Source organism: Tarenaya hassleriana, unplaced genomic scaffold, assembly GCF_000463585.1.
Source record: "Tarenaya hassleriana unplaced genomic scaffold, ASM46358v1 Cleome5, whole genome shotgun sequence".
Classification (NCBI taxonomy): Eukaryota; Viridiplantae; Streptophyta; class Magnoliopsida; order Brassicales; family Cleomaceae; genus Tarenaya; species Tarenaya hassleriana.
This window is the reverse complement of record NW_010967707.1, coordinates 3,721,949-3,739,165: the sequence shown is the minus strand read 5'-3', so window position 1 is coordinate 3,739,165 and position 17,217 is coordinate 3,721,949. Positions and strand designations below refer to the sequence as shown.

General features: G+C 36.4%; 5 protein-coding genes and 1 non-coding gene across 7 annotated transcripts in view; 2 read left to right on the top strand and 4 right to left on the bottom strand.

The window, feature by feature from the left end:
• Window positions 1-337: 337 nt before the first annotated feature.
• On the bottom strand, window positions 338-2,543 carry LOC104826732 (thioredoxin-like protein CITRX, chloroplastic). The gene is made up of 4 exons (XM_010559570.1): window positions 2,260-2,543; window positions 1,810-1,932; window positions 790-870; window positions 338-705 (listed from the first exon to the last, which is right to left on the bottom strand). Exons 1-4 carry the CDS (start codon window positions 2,491-2,493, stop codon window positions 589-591), a joined length of 555 nt encoding a protein of 184 aa, XP_010557872.1. The 5' UTR covers window positions 2,494-2,543; the 3' UTR covers window positions 338-588.
• Window positions 2,544-2,681: 138 nt separating this feature from the next.
• On the bottom strand, window positions 2,682-2,755 carry TRNAN-GUU. Its single transcript has one exon. It is a non-coding gene; the product is annotated as a tRNA-Asn (tRNA).
• Window positions 2,756-3,019: 264 nt separating this feature from the next.
• Window positions 3,020-5,948, bottom strand: LOC104826731 (aspartyl protease AED3-like). Its single transcript, XM_010559569.2, has 3 exons — window positions 5,433-5,948; window positions 3,880-4,360; window positions 3,020-3,612 (listed from the first exon to the last, which is right to left on the bottom strand). Exons 1-3 carry the CDS (start codon window positions 5,907-5,909, stop codon window positions 3,251-3,253), a joined length of 1,320 nt encoding a protein of 439 aa, XP_010557871.1. The 5' UTR covers window positions 5,910-5,948; the 3' UTR covers window positions 3,020-3,250.
• Window positions 5,949-8,307: 2,359 nt separating this feature from the next.
• LOC104826730 lies at window positions 8,308-12,011 on the bottom strand. 2 transcript variants are annotated; one of them, XM_010559567.2, is made up of 9 exons: window positions 11,780-12,011; window positions 10,669-11,220; window positions 10,520-10,587; window positions 10,239-10,440; window positions 10,012-10,109; window positions 9,843-9,912; window positions 9,667-9,738; window positions 8,946-9,059; window positions 8,308-8,585 (listed from the first exon to the last, which is right to left on the bottom strand). In XM_010559567.2, exons 2-9 carry the CDS (start codon window positions 11,059-11,061, stop codon window positions 8,523-8,525), a joined length of 1,080 nt encoding a protein of 359 aa, XP_010557869.1. In that variant the 5' UTR covers window positions 11,062-11,220; window positions 11,780-12,011; the 3' UTR covers window positions 8,308-8,522. The 2 variants fall into 2 exon arrangements, with proteins under 2 accessions (XP_010557869.1, XP_010557870.1); XM_010559568.2 differs by lacking the exon at window positions 11,780-12,011 and adding an exon at window positions 11,546-11,712.
• Window positions 12,012-13,121: 1,110 nt separating this feature from the next.
• On the top strand, window positions 13,122-14,953 carry LOC104826729 (NADPH:quinone oxidoreductase). Its single transcript, XM_010559566.2, has 3 exons — window positions 13,122-13,327; window positions 13,423-13,614; window positions 14,403-14,953. The coding sequence occupies exons 1-3, from the start codon at window positions 13,231-13,233 to the stop codon at window positions 14,702-14,704; spliced, it is 591 nt and encodes a 196-aa protein (XP_010557868.1). The 5' UTR covers window positions 13,122-13,230; the 3' UTR covers window positions 14,705-14,953.
• Window positions 14,954-16,633: 1,680 nt separating this feature from the next.
• Window positions 16,634-17,217, top strand: part of LOC104826728 (phosphatidylinositol 4-phosphate 5-kinase 6) — a 4,616-nt gene continuing 4,032 nt past the window's right edge. The window contains exon 1 of the mRNA XM_019204042.1: window positions 16,634-17,215. Within this exon, the coding sequence (XP_019059587.1) occupies window positions 17,140-17,215 (76 nt within the window). The 5' untranslated portion in view covers window positions 16,634-17,139. The remainder of the gene's footprint in view (window positions 17,216-17,217) is intronic.

The following is a 17,217-nucleotide window of genomic DNA, read 5'->3' as shown; positions in this document are numbered from 1 at the left end:
AGTAAATAGCCCAACTTAATTTTTTTTTTATTTAATATTTTTAATGTCACGTAATAATTTTTTTCTATTTTATGTTAGAATTAGAAGGATTTCGTTGGAATGGACAAAAAGTCTTAAAAAAAAAAAGAGTTTTTTTTTTTAATTTTTGATATTTATATCATCTAATGATGTACTATTATCCAAATTAGTTTTATTATTTAGGATACATTATTTAAATAATTATAAACAGTTAGTTTAAACTACGTTTATTTCCTTTCTTATTTGTCATCTCTTTCATCGCAACTTCGTCTCCTATATTTTCCTGTAACATAAAGAAAACACTTTTATTTGAGTTAAATTCATTAAAAAAAATACCTAGCGTTGCATATAAATGTTTAGAGTACATTTTTTTAAGCATTTGCCCTCTCTTTCTTCATCGATGAAACCTCGAGCATCTGATCTAATTCGATTACAAATGTTACAAAATTGATGCATATACATATGCAATGAGTTGAAGCTAATCCTAAACCATGGTAAGGTCCACTCGACCATGGTACAGACAGGGCTCTGGTTTCATCCATCTGGACAGTTTCTCCTCGTTAAGCGACTTCACATCTCATTGTCAATGATATCGCGCATCATCTGTATTGGAATTAGCCCTTCCGTCCTGATTGCGTCTTTGGTCGGGTCAGGGCTGATGAAAAAACATGTGGGCAAGCCACGGACCTGCAATCCAAAAGTTCTCAGAAAGGATTTCTGATAGAAAATAAGTCGAGGACGCGAGTTGATGAAACGGGTGTTGAGAGTTACCTGCATATCGCGTGCAAACTCGTACTCGTCATCCGTATCGACTTTCACAATCATTGCATTGCTCTCATACTCTACAGCAAGCTGTTGCACAGAGAAAATAAAACCATTTGATTGATGTCTATACTAGATTTGCAACAAAAATTCTGCAGGAAGATGTATTCCGGTTACTAAACCAGCATAGGAGAAAGCCCATCTAGCAGTTTTGTGGCACAGCAGGAAGTGTAACAGGGATATAAGGTCGAATCACAACAGAGGAGTATGAATTTCACTTTCAAAACCATCTTCTATGGTTAATTTGAACACAAACAAGAATCAAGGGCGAAAGAAAGGGTATCGTCAAAGCCTGATACAAGCAAGTAGGTACCGAAGCACAAACAGTTAGATGGTCAAGCACAACAGTCACACATTATCACAAGTTTAAACCACAAGACCCCCAAATTTGCATTTTTTTCCGCCCGATCATGAATACAAAGTTCATATCCTTTAATTTGAAAACGAGCAAATGTGAGGTAGCTCTAATTTTTGAGTTAAACTTTGGTAGAAGAAGTAACTTAGCCACAAAACACATCAACTGTTAGGCAGCAAAACCCTATATCCTATTGTGTAACATCATCCAATCCAGCATTGTCTCGAGATATCACATTGTCTCGTTATGTCTCAGCATAACCAAACTGGCCAACCCTAGTCTTGTTACACTACTTAGCACGAGCCACAACTACGAGTCAAGTTAGACAAAGTCACAAAGGTCAAACTGATCAGACGAAAATACAAAACGGAAAGAAGGGAACAAACAAGCATAAACAAACCTTGCGGAGATCGACAGAGAAAGCAGCTTTGTTCACAGTTAGAAGATGCGCTAATGCGAGCTTGGCGGCATCTTGTTCGGCAGCCCTCCGTTGTAGGAACGTGTTTGGACAGCAGGAAAAGGCAAGATTCAGCCAAAACCTAAACCAGCAGACTGAGCTTTAAATCAAGCAAATGTATACTTGCACACGTGAAACTCAGCCAAAGGGACGGTACCATTTCAAGTTCTTGGGCCATCAAGATACAAGGTCCGCACCAAGTGGCATAAAAATCAATGATCAACGGCACATTCCTCTCTCCCTTCACCAGTTCCTGAATCTCCTGAGCTGATAACTTTTTCTGTCCCAACAAACGATGCACAGGAAAGGAAAGCATTTCAGCAACCAGTGAGGAGTCTCTTCATGTCCACCCCCATATATATACACACATGAAATTGTCTCTACTTTTGGTTTCTGAGCCTAATTGCAGTGGATACAATTCCATCAAATGAAAATCAGAATCTCCCCTCCAAAGAATCAAATTTCATAAGAGATATTAAAGGAACCATAAAAATGAACGGAAACATGAAAGAAGAGAGACAAATTTCTACAGCTCCAAAAATTATAACACAAAAAAAAAGGCAAAGGGAGAAGAAAAGCCGACAAAGTGTGTGTGCAATGGCCGTACCACAAGATAATCTTCTCTGACATGCTTCCCACGAGGCGGAGGGCAGAGAAGCTTCCTCCGCGGCCGCGTCAACGACGAAACGGAAAAGTCTCCGGCAGTGAAGGAAGATAACGGCGAGGCTTCACGGCGGACATCTCTCCTTGAGGAAAAAGATGGCGGAGGATTGACGGAGATGGGAATCGACGGCGACGGAATGGTGAAGCGTGAGAGTGCGTGGGATTGAAGTAGAGCCATTTCGAAGAAGATACTCCGGTCAGGGGTTTTAGATGATAAAAGAAAAAGGAAGAAGTAGGGGAAGTGTTTATCAGGAACTTGTTTGGATGTTCCGATAACATTGTTCACGATGTGATTTTGATAAACCCCGGTTCAGGGTTGTTTGGATGAATTAACCATGAGTAGAATTACCGAAAAAGATAAAACAACGCTAGAAGGAGGGGTTGAACCTCCGACCTTGTGGTTAACAGCCACACGCTCTAACCAACTGAGCTATTCCAGCTTATATTTCTGTTTACAATTAATATTTTATATTTCTAAGAGTAACGAGTAAATTTTTTTAATGTCCTACATTTCGGAAAGGTTGATGGCAAATCTTGCTGAACTGATGACTTGGATCAGCATTTTTAACATTCGAAACTTTGTAATCTAAAATTGGATATTGTAATTGATTGATAGCGCAAAACATTAATGAGTTGGATTAGAAACCAGCCCACCAAAAACTCATTTGATAGAAACATTGGATTCGTTTAAAATACATAGAAAATTAAAAATTATCATTTTATTACCTTTTTAAGTTGTAACCGGAAAAAGAAACTCTTTCAAATTAAAGCTATAAGAAAACTCCAAGTCTCCAGCTTCATACTCACTCTAATAATCCACTGACATTCCTTAACCAAAAAAAAAATTCCAAACAACAAACCAAACAAGTTAAAAAAAAATTATTTCATTGATAGCGAGATTTAATCCCCGGAACTTGTCGCCATGCATCGTGTCCTCACGAGCAACGCGCGGGGGCCAGGCCGAGCCGAGAGTTGGGAACGTCGACGAGGACGCGGTGGTTCTGCTGCTGCATGTTCGCGATGACGTTCACGACGGAGTTGACATTCTCCGGCGCGGCGGCCATGGCAAGACACGTGTTGCTCCCAGCGGTGCTGTGGATCAACATGTTCTCCTCCGGTAGCGTCATGTTCACTCCGGCGAACATGAATGTCACCGTCGGTGCCACGATCGCCGTCATGTAACACGTGTCGAAACCTCCCAGCGACGTGACCACGGCGGACCGTGGCTTCACGCGCCTCCTGAACTCGTCCCTGACCGCCTCGTACACCGGTTTCACAAGTCTAGTGAACACCGTCCCTGCAACGCAAACAAACATAAGCAAATTAATTAATCAATTAATTAGTTGGTTTCAATTTTGAGATATCCGGTTATCGGAAAAGAAAATGATCGAAATAAATGAATATAATATTGTAACTATTAAGTTAAAATTAATTTATATATAAAAAAAAAACTATAAGTTCAGTTTTAATAGCATTTACCGTGATTTACCGTATTTTTTAACAGTAAATTTAAATTTAAATTTGACAAAACAAAACACTTTTGAGTTGGGTGGATTTTTATTACCGGAGTCGATGATGGTTCCGGCCCCGGTGGTCGGATTGAAAGCAAGAGCTCCGGGAGGGAGGTCGACGACTTTCGGGCCGACCCGGATCCCGACGAGGTTGACGTAATACAACGACGACCTTCTAGGGTTTCGGAGCAAAGGAGTGAACTTCAGACGAATCGGCTGAGCTGTCGGCCCCAATCTCAACGACCCAGAGAAGTTAAGTGACCTGAAACTAGGCAGACAGTAAGAGAATGTGGATTTGTAGAGAGGCTGAGACTGGGACAGTAGCGACAACGGCCCTCGGCCGAGGCCCAACAAGCCCTGCAGCGGAGGGACGGTTCCGCCGCCGGAGACTTTGCGGACGCAGCCGAAGGCGAAGGCCGGAATAGGGTCCGCGGCGAGGCGGAGAGTGTCCTGAGAGAGGTTTCCGGCGAGGGAGGAGCTGCCGTAGGTGAGGTTGTAAGCGCACGCGCTGCCTCCGCATGTGGGGTTGGGGACCTGCAAATGCAATTGCAAGTGTCACGTGAAGGAGTGACTAGTGACGAGTGAGTGTGCGTTCTGTGTTGGTGTCGGGTGTAGTTGGAAAGCCCGTGAAGGTTTTGTTTTCTGGAATGTTTGGAATTATAACTATGTGGGACCCAATATTTGATTTTTTCTTACATGTACATGAGCATAGCGACCGACCATGTTAACTTAAAAATAATATATATATGTATATATATAAATATATATATCCTTATATATGTAATAGGTTTGTATTTAAATACATGTTTTGTATATGCATATGCATTTATGTATCTCAGTTGTATAGCTTACTTGTGTTGCCAGATTTTGAAAAACAATTCCTAGTAAAAGTATAAGCATACCAACGACCGAAATTCTCCAAAAAAATAAAAATTATTTTTTTGGTTTACTAAGTGTATATATATTTGGTTACCAAAAATAGTGTATATATATTTTGGTATAAAAAAAATAGAAAATCCAAAAGTTCAAGTCTTTTCAAAGGGATAACTTTTATTTTTACTTGGTATAAGACCTATGAGTGAAACTAATCCATAAGAGTTATCCTTTCTCGTCTTAAGATTCGCATAATAGAGTCCGACAAAAACAGTTATTTCAGTCTAAAAAAAGACGTAATTTGATGTATAAATGGATCTAGAAATTAATCCGATCCAAAAAAATCCTAGTATAATTAAATAGTTATCCAACTATATATATACACACACACATGTTATGTGGCGCCCGTGAACGTTGTTTGGGAGGTTGCGGAGTGTCGGGAATTACAAACCACGTGGGACCTGCAGCTTCTGAGCAACAACAATTCTGTTGACACGGTCTCTGAATCTAAGAGAATATATTGTCATTTTCCTTTTTTTTGTTTCTTTACACAATCTTCAGGTTTAACCTTATTTTATTTTATTCTTGTTAATTTTATTCAAGATCTAACACTTTGGGTTTGTATGCCTTACTGATTCCATATATATATATATATGCATACATATACATTATACATGTGTGTACGCATGTGCAACACATATAAATGCATACGTGAAATAAATTATTTATTTACCTGTTTACATTGAGCAGAGTTGCAGCTAACATTCTTGAATGTCGTAGACTTAGCTGGAGAGAACGCCGTGGAAGAGGGGCAACCGATACAGCCGGTGCACGGGAACCATGCGAAGTCGCTGCTCGTGTCCATGGCGACAAGCAGCGGCTGAGCTGGAGTCCCTATCATGGCCTGGACAATGTACGTCGGGGTCTGCAGGATCTGACGGCCGGAGGCCACGGGGACATTGGATTTTCCGGCGATCAGGCTGCTCAGGTAGCGGAGACGGGCCTGGTCCTCCGCAAGCATCTGAAGCACACGCGCCTCCCAGGAGAGTGGGGTTTTGGGTTTGAAGGGCGAGCATGGACTGTCTATGTGGAATATTTTTAGGGTTGAGCCTTGGGCTGGAGTGCTGAGGTCACAGTTGGGTTGATGGTTGAGTGAAAGTGCTAGTGGGATGAAGAGAAGTTGGAGAAAGAGAACGTAATGAGAAATCATAGTTTTTTTTTTTTTTTTTTTTTGAGGTTTGGGATATGTGGGGATTTTGGTGTGGCAATAGAGGGTATTTATAGTGGGATGTCATTAACTGTTTTTCTTTTGTCTAATTTAATTCGAGGATTTTTTTCATAGTTTTTTTTTTTTTTTTTTTTTGAGGTTTGGGATATGTGGGGATTTTGGTGTGGCAATAGAGGGTATTTATAGTGGGGATTTTGGTTATATCATTATATTATATAAAATTTACCAAGAGATTAAATCTCGTGGTTTCACTTTCACGTGTATCTTCGGGAAACTAATTACTTTAACTATTTTTTATTCTTTAATTTTCTTAAACTATTACATTATTTTTATAAAAGGTATTTAAAAATCTGATATGGGAGAGATGAAACAGAGATTTGATTTGCATTTAACATATTTATATCGATTAAAAGATCAATACATATACATATATATAATACCAAGAAAATATAAAAGTGGATGCATATGTAATTACATGAGGTCAGGAGTTAGTGGCTCAACCGGTAAGTGTGTATAAACAAAGAGTGCTCCATCTCGGGTTTGAACCTTCACCTTGACAAATCACATAATATCAACAAAAAAAAAATATGTAATTGCATGAGTGGTGGAGGTGTTGCTCCACCATTAGTTATATTAATTTTCGTGTGTTCTTGTATCCATTCTCAGCATAATATATATATATATATATACACTAGACTAATTCTTATAGGAATGAACCCGAATAAAACGAGTTGTAGCCTGAAAAATAAGTTTGATCTAGGATACGTAACTTCTTTTTTTTTTTCGGATGGATACGTAACTTCAAATATATAGATTTTTAATTATTCGTATTTACGATTCTCTCTGTTAAAATTTTAAAATTTACGTAATGTCATTTCCACATTAACTTTTTATATTTTTCAATTAATTTATTATATTGCTCAAACTAAAAATTTAAAATTTAGTATTTCATAATACATATAAATTGGTGTACGTTATTATCGGAAAATGAGTTGACAGTTTGAAAAAAAAAACCATTTTATCATGAAATGCAGTTTCTTTGAAAAAAACCCGCCAAAACAAATGTAATTATAACGTAAGCATGACGTCATTGTCATATTCCACCTTTTTATTTGTTATATATTGGTTTCTCCTTCACCTATTCCTTTTTATCCTGCAAAAAACACACAAGTTTCCACTACCTTTGGTCTGTAATAATGGTGCATGCCTTTTTTTGTTATTATATTTTATATTAATAACATACATCCATTTAATTTTTTATTGATATATTATATTATTTTTATTGTTTATTTTTACATTTGAATTGAATTAATTTAATTGTTTAGAAATTAGATTCAATTGTTTTTATATTACATTTAATTCATATATTCTATATTATTTTGTTACAATTGATTAGATTTTATTACAATCAAACCTAGATTATCATTCGTAGATTAACAAAGGTTTTGCATCATATATCTTCTAAGTAATTAATAGAAACCCAACGGTTGATGGTACATTGGTTGAAAGGTGAAAAAATTATCTTTAAGATATTGAATTCGATTCCACTGGTGGAGAGATATGTAATCTTTGGACCAAAATGGTCCGTATATAAAGATTGATTTCAAATTTAGGATGGATTTAATGAGGTCTAACATCCAGAAAAACTATGCTAGTTATGAAAAAAAAAATCAATAGACTTTTGCACATGATTTTTTATTGTATTTAAAATATGTAATATTTTATTATTTCCTTTCCATATAATACAAAGATCTCTTTAAGATAATCTAGATCCAATGTTTGTTTCATCTGGCAAAATATTAAATATAAATATTACTTAATAAAAACATTCACTCACAATGGTGCGTACCAATTGCACAACTACGAATTTCGTTAAAAATTTATAATGTACCGTCGAGATTTGTCTCTCGGAGTTGCTGAAGGCATCAGGAAAGACGTCACACGTGACATTTTTTTTCCTTTTCTCTAATATTTAAAAATTCCCAAAATAATTGGAGGCAAGTGTCGGTGGGAATATTTTAATTTGTTTTTAATTGATTTTTTTTTGCTGCAATTTTATTATAAAAACAGCAGAGCATCTCGTCACGGGGTTTTTGAAAATTCATTGCATCATTGCGACAAAATAAATAAATAAAGAAAATTCCTTGAATCGCTTCCTGTTTTTATGTGTTTTTTTTTGTTTTAGTTTAATTAAGGGAGATAATTATTTTTTTTAAATATTACCGTTTTTATTTTTCTATTTTATTTGAATTCGTATCATATTTGATTAACGTACTTTTTAAAAGTACATAATATATTTTTAAATAGTTATGGTAATGTATTATTATTCATTTTTTGTTTAAATTTAGATTCATGTTATATAGAAATTGCTCCATTGAAGGAAAAAAAAACCCATGAAATCCTACAAAAATTGGATTAGTTTCACACGTATACAAATAGATTAATTCAACTCCTGATATCAAAGCAAATATGAATTCCAAAAAAAAAAAGAAAAAAAAAAGACAAGAAAGTTTGTCTCTTGGGGTATTTCATTGTCGAACTCATACGAAGTACAAAGGGTTTTGTGTCTGTCTAGGCTTTGTTTGATATCAGAACTCAGAGGTTGTCCCAATTAGGAATGTTGGCTGTTGCTTCATTCACCATCTTCACAAGGGTCACCTGCCATTGCCAACAACACAACCCCCAAACCAAAACACAGAGACAAGCATCTCATCAACCAACATAAAAGATCCCATAATTCAATCAGAAAGACAGAAAACTCGGGCTAGAACTGGTAAAAGATTTTCACGGTCTCTGGCCTTTCTTGTTTATTTTATCAAACTGTCAGTGAGATTTGAGAAACGGAAACCTAAGAAACAGAAGAGCAACTGAATCTTTAAAACAACTTTTGGGAGTGCCCATCATGCAGATTCATACATTTGATCATTGGCATAACGGGGAAGATTCAGATGAAATCTAACTGTATTTTGAATTATGTTGCGAGAATGTTAATATAGATAATAGAGTGTATAAACGTACCACACTTTCTGGAACACCGGGAGGAGGCAAGGAGAGGTTTCTTGGAGGAGGACCTTGTAGATGAGATCTCTTGTCGAATCTCCACTCCCCGATTTTGCCGTATGTTAGCTCACCCTGTGCATAGGATTCAGCAATGTGGTTTCGAGAATAAATACGAAACTAATACAGTTTCGGGCCCAGAAATACCTCCAGAAAATGCAAAACAAAGTAATTCGTTGAGTGCTCAGGAACAAAAACTTGAAGAAACCGAAAGAAATGGCAAACCCACCATTACAGACAACGGATTGCTTGTTAGAATAAAGATCTTAAAAATCCCAAGCCAGAGCTTGTAGAAGTGATTGAAGGATTCATATCTCCTTAGCAACCTTTAGGGAGATCATAATTGATTTGGCATGATTACCATTTCTGATTTGGTTTAGCATAATTAGTGCTCCAAATTTGTAGTATTTGATATTTGTTTTCAAGGGACCTATAAATCAAGATGCTATCAGATTTTTTCCGAGGAATTATATCGGCTTGGGAAAAGGGATATCCTTGTTGGATGGTACCTTAAGTTCTTAACTTTCAATAAAATTCTTCCTGTTTTATCTTTTTCCTAAACCCTCGACTCCATCGTCGTTAGACTTGGAGCAATCAATCAGGCACCAGAACAAATAAAGGCTGATCTCTATTACGTCACAAGAGAAAAAAATTTCAAGCAAATATGTGAAGGAGAAGTCACCTTCATATTGTAATCACATCCGTAAGTGTAATGGATGATGAACTTTCCCTTTGTTGACAAATCCCATGGAGGCTGAAAGGTTAGCAGTGGAAACAGTTCATAAGAATAATGAACAAACCAATGAACCAAAGGAGGAATCAATTATACAACGCTTCAGAAAAGGTTATATTTCCAACCTGCAGCATAAAATCCTTATGGAGGATATGCCGTACTCCATGCAAAGCAGAAGCAATAGCATAGCCATACCTTATTGACCAAAATAAAACACGACATTAGAAAACAAAGCCCGAGAACTAACATTGCGAGAAAAAAAATACGAACGGAGAATTCATTTTCAGTGCTAACATTTCCAAAACCCATCCAAAAGCCTTATCAGTCTCGGGGTCATTTTTCATTCTTATCGAGATATTCATCCACGTAGGAGCAATCTTTTCGAGTGATTCCTGCATTAAGGTACGTACAAAAGTCACAATCAAGGTTAATGTATCAACCCAAAGAGCAACGTTTTGCTACACATCACACATACAGAAGTAGGGTTTCACATACCACTGAAAAGGAATGAAAGCTTATACCTTCCGTATGATAACAGGAGAATTGCCGATTGGATCAATATTCGTCACAGGACCCATATCTTCCGGATAATACTTTCTGACTACCGATTCATATTTCTGGGGTGTAATGTAGAAAAATGGAAAAGCCGCTGGGTATGATCCACTAGCTAAATTGGGAAGAGGATTAACAAATATATGATCAGGCTCTGCCATCAACACATAGCTGCACCATGATTAAAAGGAAGGACATTAGAGAAGTTGAAAAGAATAACTTAACCGACCGCCAAAAGAACAAAACTTACTCTTCCTTGATATTAGCTTTTTCGAGCCATTGCACAAATGCCCACGGCCTATTTAAGACGACGTATCCCTGAATACAGGATTGACAAACCAGTTAACTCGATTGCAGAAAATTTCAGAAACTAAGAAAAAAGTTTAAAAAAGTGCTCACCCGATCAAGGCCTGGTGGAAGTGGATCGACCACAAATGTGGGTATCTCGTCCATCAAATTATCAGGATTACCAGAGTGCAAAATCCGGGTAAAGCCTCCCATATCTGAACCAGGAATATCTTTCTTTTGCTTATACCAATAGTACATTATCCGACACTGCCATTTATTATAAGGGGCATCTGTTGCTGTTAAGGCAACATGGAAACGTGGTCGGGAGCTCTTCATCTTTCTCATATTGTCAGGCATCTGAACAATAGGATCTAGAACTGTACCACCATTCGTGTCATCACCCACTCTGGATCTATTGTGGACGATAAGGGTGAGAAGATTATACGTGACAACAAAGAACCCAAAAGCCAACAGAAACAGAAGCAGTCCAGAGGCCTTTCCCATTGTTAATTCCACCAAACCACAGCTAATTTCCACTAACTAATGGCAACTATAATGGAGGCAACTTATACTGCAATACTAATGGACCACCGGTACAGCTTCCAAACTTAGCAGCGCAATTACTACATAGCAGTGGACCCTTCTGCTCAATTTACAAATTGCCTGCGATATTAGATCACATGAAGGTGATGAATAAATGAGCACACTTTAAGGAAGAAAAAGAAGACTTCATTTCAAAGATCAATCGTTTTCAGATGCAGGATAGTAAGATCGACCACAAACTAAACCAATAAGGCATGAACTGCAAACAATTCTTATACGCGAACCTCGAACCAAAATCTTTGGCGAGCATTCGAATAAGATTTAAGAATACGAAAAACATAGAATCGAATAAATATTGATTCATCGTAATGATTCATGTACAGGGGGCAAAACCCAGAAACCCATCGATACGAAAAAGAACCAGAAATAACGAAAAGCGTTTTACTTCGATATATTTCAGGGTTTGTGGAAAATTTCCAGTTTTCCTCGGCATACATGATGCACGCAAGCGTAAGAAAAACCCTAGAAAAAGCAACGATTTCAAGCGAACAAACAGCAACCCAGATCATCCATTTCCGAGTTTCGAAGCGTAAAGCGGAGATTGAATAGAATTTCAAGCAATCAGATTCATAATAGAAAGAGAGAACTAAAAACTTCAAAGTCAAACAAGGAAACACACCTGGAGAGAGAGAAGGACGGTCGCCAAAGGAAAAAAAAAAATCAGCAGACGGAACAGGATTAATGCAAGGGGGAGCTGGCGACGAAGGACGCGTAATCAAGGATTTCTTAAATTCAAACAAATTGACAAAAGAAGAAGAAGAAAAACAATTAACTAATAGAAGGGATCGAATGTGTTGGAATCGTGCCATTGAAAATCCATATATGGGTCTGGTAAATGGATGCACGTTAACGGGAAAAAGAATCCGAGAACAGAAAACAAATAAAGAAACTATAAAAACAAAACCCAAAAAAAAAAAATCTCAACTTTTCAAGTTTTCAGAAAAAAAAATCTAAACTTTATGTTATTCAAATAAAATCGCGAACTCATTTTTTGAATTAAAAAACCCTAAAATTTGTTATGTTTAAACCCAACTATTGATGTAACAATTTATAACCTTTACTAAATCGTATCATCATTTTATACCATATCATCGGTTGGATTTAAAAAATACAATATTTATAAAGTTCATGTTTTATTTGATAAGAAATACAGTTTAGATTTTTTTTGAAAAATTGAAAAGTTCGCATATTATTTTGGGATTTTCCCAAACCAAACTCAAAAACTAATTCATATGCTCCCCAATTAACAAAATATATTCTGCATAATAAGCTACGCCATTTTTTTACCACATCAGCAATTTTTTTTTTTAAAAAAAAGTTTTTTTATCACGTCAGCAATAGAACATTCGATTGATTATTTTGGGCTTTGGGCTTTATTTCAATATTATTTGGGCCTATCCATTTCCACGTCCATAGGTACTGCTTCAGTTATTGTTTTTAACTTTTTTTTCCGGAATACTTGGGTGGGGCCTTTGTTTTTATTTATTTTTTCTATTTTTTTTGTTTTAAAAATTATATAATTTAGTTTTTATTTTGGATTTTATTTTATTTCCATTCTACTTAGAATTGATTATAGATTCTATTTTTATAAAAACATTAAATTTAAAAGTTGATCCATTCGATATTTTTATTACCTTCTATTTCGATTAATCTTTCTTTTCTCAACTCAGATATAGTCATTCATTATTTATTTAATCGATTTAATTCCATTTTACGTAACCAAAGCAGACATATGGGAAACCCTAGCACATACTTTTTTTATCTTTCAAAGTGTTAATTAATTTAGAGACCTCCATTATGGAGGCACCTGCTTACGTCATCAATTCGTCAAGTACGAATCAAAGGGGAAGGACATGCAAGGTTCATGCCACCAACCCCAAATACGTCTTTAGAAATTATTACTATTATTATGAAGAAAATATGAAATAAAATTCCGTTATATATTATAGTTAGAGGAAGAGTTGGAGAAAAAAAAATATTATTTGGAGGAAACTACGCCCGCGTTTCCCATCTCGGTTCTCATCGGAATTTCTCGACCTCGGCGGCGGCGGCGGCGGCTTAATCGTGGAAATGGAAGCAATAACGGCGGCGAAGCCTTTGATCAGAGTCGCAGCTCTCTCCGGTTCTCTTCGGAAAGCTTCCTACAATCGCGGTCTCATACGCGCCGGTAATACCTCCTTCCCTCTCTCCCTCGATTTCACCACGTCGCGATGGATTTGTTGAAATTGTAGGGCTTTTTTTTTTGGGGAAATGTGATTGTAGCCATGGATTTGACGAAGGAATCTGTGAACGGAGTGCAAATTGAGTACATCGATATATCTCCGTTACCGATGATCAACACCGATTTGGAGGTCGACGGGACTTATCCTCCGGCCGTCGAAGCTTTCCGACAGAAGATTCTACAAGCCGACAGCATCCTCTTCGCTTCGCCTGAGTACAATTACTCTGTCGCAGGTACTCAGACTTTACTTTTTTGAGGTTCGTACTTGGATTTGTTTGAGTTGAGAAATTTTGAGTATTCGTTGGACATAGATTGAATAACTGAATGCCGAATTTAGGATACTGTTTAGGTGGGATTGAGTAGGTGTTCTTTGAGATATTAATGATATTGATGTTACATAATCGATGGGTGTGGTTGCCATAAAACCGGTGAATGATGCGATCTGAATGTTTTGCTGTTAAGAACGTTTGGGTTGTGTATGTGTTGCTGTGAAGGACATTTGGGTCGTGTTTCGCCTGTTGTAGACTCTGAGATGTCTAAAGATGGAATGCTAAGATTGTGCCAAGGTTTGCTGGTAGGACAATAAGATTTAAGGGTCTTACTGAGAATTTCATGTTGAGAAACATATGAAGCTGTTGTTTAACTTGATTTATCATGTGGAATTGAAACAGGCTTACTTGATTTTCCATTTGCCACAATTTTTCAACTCGTCTGACCAAATTATCTGTCGTGTTGAAAACGAAATGCTCCTGCAGTCTGTTTGTGGGATCTATACACACTGTTTGTTTTCTTGGCTTTTTTTAACTCATGGCATGCAAGAGATGACAAATGTTTGCTAATTCTTTTTATAGCTTTGGGGTTAAAGAAATTCCGTAGATTTCTGATAGGTTGATATTAGTTCAAGCAAATCGATTTCTTGAAGCTGCATAGTAAACATGTGTTGAAGAGTTGAAGTTATCACATTCACATGCTTGTTCGCATCAGCTAACGCTTTTTCTGCGGCCAACTACTACTATGTTAGCACCTATGAAGAACGCGATTGATTGGGCTTCAAGACCGCCCAATGTTTTCGCCGATAAACCTGCTGCCATCATAAGCGCTGGCGGAGGTTTTGGTGGAGGACGAGCTCATTATCATCTTCGCCAAATCGGAGTATTCCTCGACCTTCACTTCATCAACAAACCCGAGTTTATGCTGAACGCGTTCCAGCCTCCTGCGAAATTTGACAGCGATGGCAACTTGATCGATGAAGCGGCAAAGGAGAAGCTGAAACAAGTGCTCGTCTCTTTGCATGCATTTACCCTTCGACTCCAAGGTAAGTGAAATCGAATATGGCGATTGATGTGTGATGTTCATGAGATTGGCATTGATATTGTTGTTACTGTTTGTCAGTCACTTGTATTGAACAATTTCTCCATTCTTCATGGTCAAAAATATCTCCTGCATTATTGGCCAACTTGTTTGTCGGTTTTGTTGACTTCTTGGCTTCTTGTTTGTTGTATGATGCTCTTGACGTTTCCCATGAACTTATCTTATATAATTCATAAAGATGCCATGATGTGGACTCGTACATATGTGTGTGCATTAGATTTGTTCCACTAAATTTGTCTTTCATATTCAATTAAATATCACAATTATTTTTATTCAGGTATCCAATTAAGATATTGTAATCTACTACCGAAATCAAATGTAAAATCAATGGTAGGTTAAATAAAAAAAATAGTTTTGATGTTCGATTGACATATTGAATAGTTTAATATTTATGTAGATGCCAAAATTTAAAACCCCTTCGGACATCTTCCTAAGATTTTAAAACCAATTATTTTATATTTGGTTTTTCAAATATTGCGGCTGACTTTTATCCTGAAGCTTGACTCTTGAGCTTTTCAGTCCTCGGCCGTTTTTTGGCATAGGCCCATTAGAGTAATTGGGTTTCAGATCACTATATCTATGTGTAATTAGTCCAATCAGTTTTGAGCTTTGTTTATTAATTGGGCCGTAGACCTAATAATCCCATTATTTTTCTTTTGGAAACGTATGTTTTAGTTACGGAAGGGTGTATATATATATATATATATACGGAAGGATATCATTGTACAAACGGTTTTTAAATGTTATCCATTCTTAGCGAGAAAAGTTATGAATCTTTTACCCATTAGTATAGATTCTAGTAAAATATGTGTTTTTTTAACGGTTTTCTATATTTAAATAAATAAACTCCGAGTCCTATGATACGGTTTGGTCGGTAAGTTGACTCCAAGGAGTGAGCCCTGCACGACTTTTGAGAGATGAACCAAGTGCATCTTATCCTTAACTATTACATTAATTAATAATATGGTAGCTTCATATTTTTCTTCAATAATAATAACCATCATATTATACGAATCCGAAATATATGAAATGCATATCGGTTGTTTTAGTAACCCCCTCTTATAAATTATGACTTAAATCATGCAAAAAATAATATTATTAAAACAGCTGGATGATGCCACGACGGACATTTTTAAAAAAAATATTTGAATTTATGGGGGATATATAAAATTAATATGAACAGTTGTTACATGCGTCGTGTGATATTTATTTTAGTAAAACACAAAAATCATATCCTAAAATACAATCATTTCAGCAACTCTATAAAATACATTTTGAAGCACAAAACTAATGGCTTGGAATTCCGGACTAAAATTTCAATGAAAGAGCATTCGTTTTATTATGATTCATTTTTCATAAATTTTCAATTATATTTAGTTCAATAAATCAAAATATAATATGAATTTCGTATAAATATATATTTTAATTTTTAAAGTATTCAAAAATAAAGATGAACACGTGTAATTTCAAAATGGGATTATACACTTGCTCTAAGTTGTAAATGGGATTTAGACACCATTTATAAAATATTCTAAGTTGTAAAATGGGATTATATAGTTGCGAAAAAATCATATTTTTTAATATATCTGCTAAAAAGAAGAAAATTTTTAATATATGATTCGATCTTTAGCTTTTTTTATTTGATATTTAATGTTCCTTAAAACAGAATATTTTATTTTAGAATTTTTAAGAAAAAGAGAAAATAATCGAGAATTACCTTCTCTGTATTAAGGATTCATAGTTAGGGACTAAAATTTTAATTTAGGGTAAAAAAAAGAAAATTAAGAATTAAAGATGCTTTATATATATATATATGTATGAATATTTATGAAAAAGAATATAAATATAAATAATGTTACTACATCGGTTGCAAGAGGCGGCTAAAAATAACTAAAAGGAAAAGAAAATGACGTCATCATCGTCACGGCCTCCACGTCGTTTGTATTGTCGCTCGTCCCTCCAATTGTCTGGTTCGATAGTCTCTTTAGGAACCGAAAGATGGAGCTCCAACAACAATGGCTATTACCAAACTCTAATTTTCATTCGAAATTTCAACAAAAACGATAAGCACGATTTCTTTTGTTTTTCGTTTCGGCCATTTTCGTCTCCGCTCTCTCTCTTCCCCCGCCCTTCGCTCACGATACGATCCTTTTCTGCGTTGAAATCAGAAAAGGAAAGGATAAGACCCAGATTCCCGTTTGTCTCGCTTTTCCGTGATTCCCTTCTTTCGCGAGAAAATCTGTGATTTCGCGATCTGGGTATCGATGAACGAAAGAGAAAAACGTAAACGAGGAAGAAGAAATGCAACCAGGATCATGGGTTTTTGGAACTGACTCCGAACGAGGATAACGAAGACGACGACAACGAAAGGTAAACGCAAAGAAACGATGTCCGTCGCGCATGCCGACGACGCCGACGATTACGGTAGACCCTCCGGCGAGATTTACCACGCGGAGAAAGCTCTT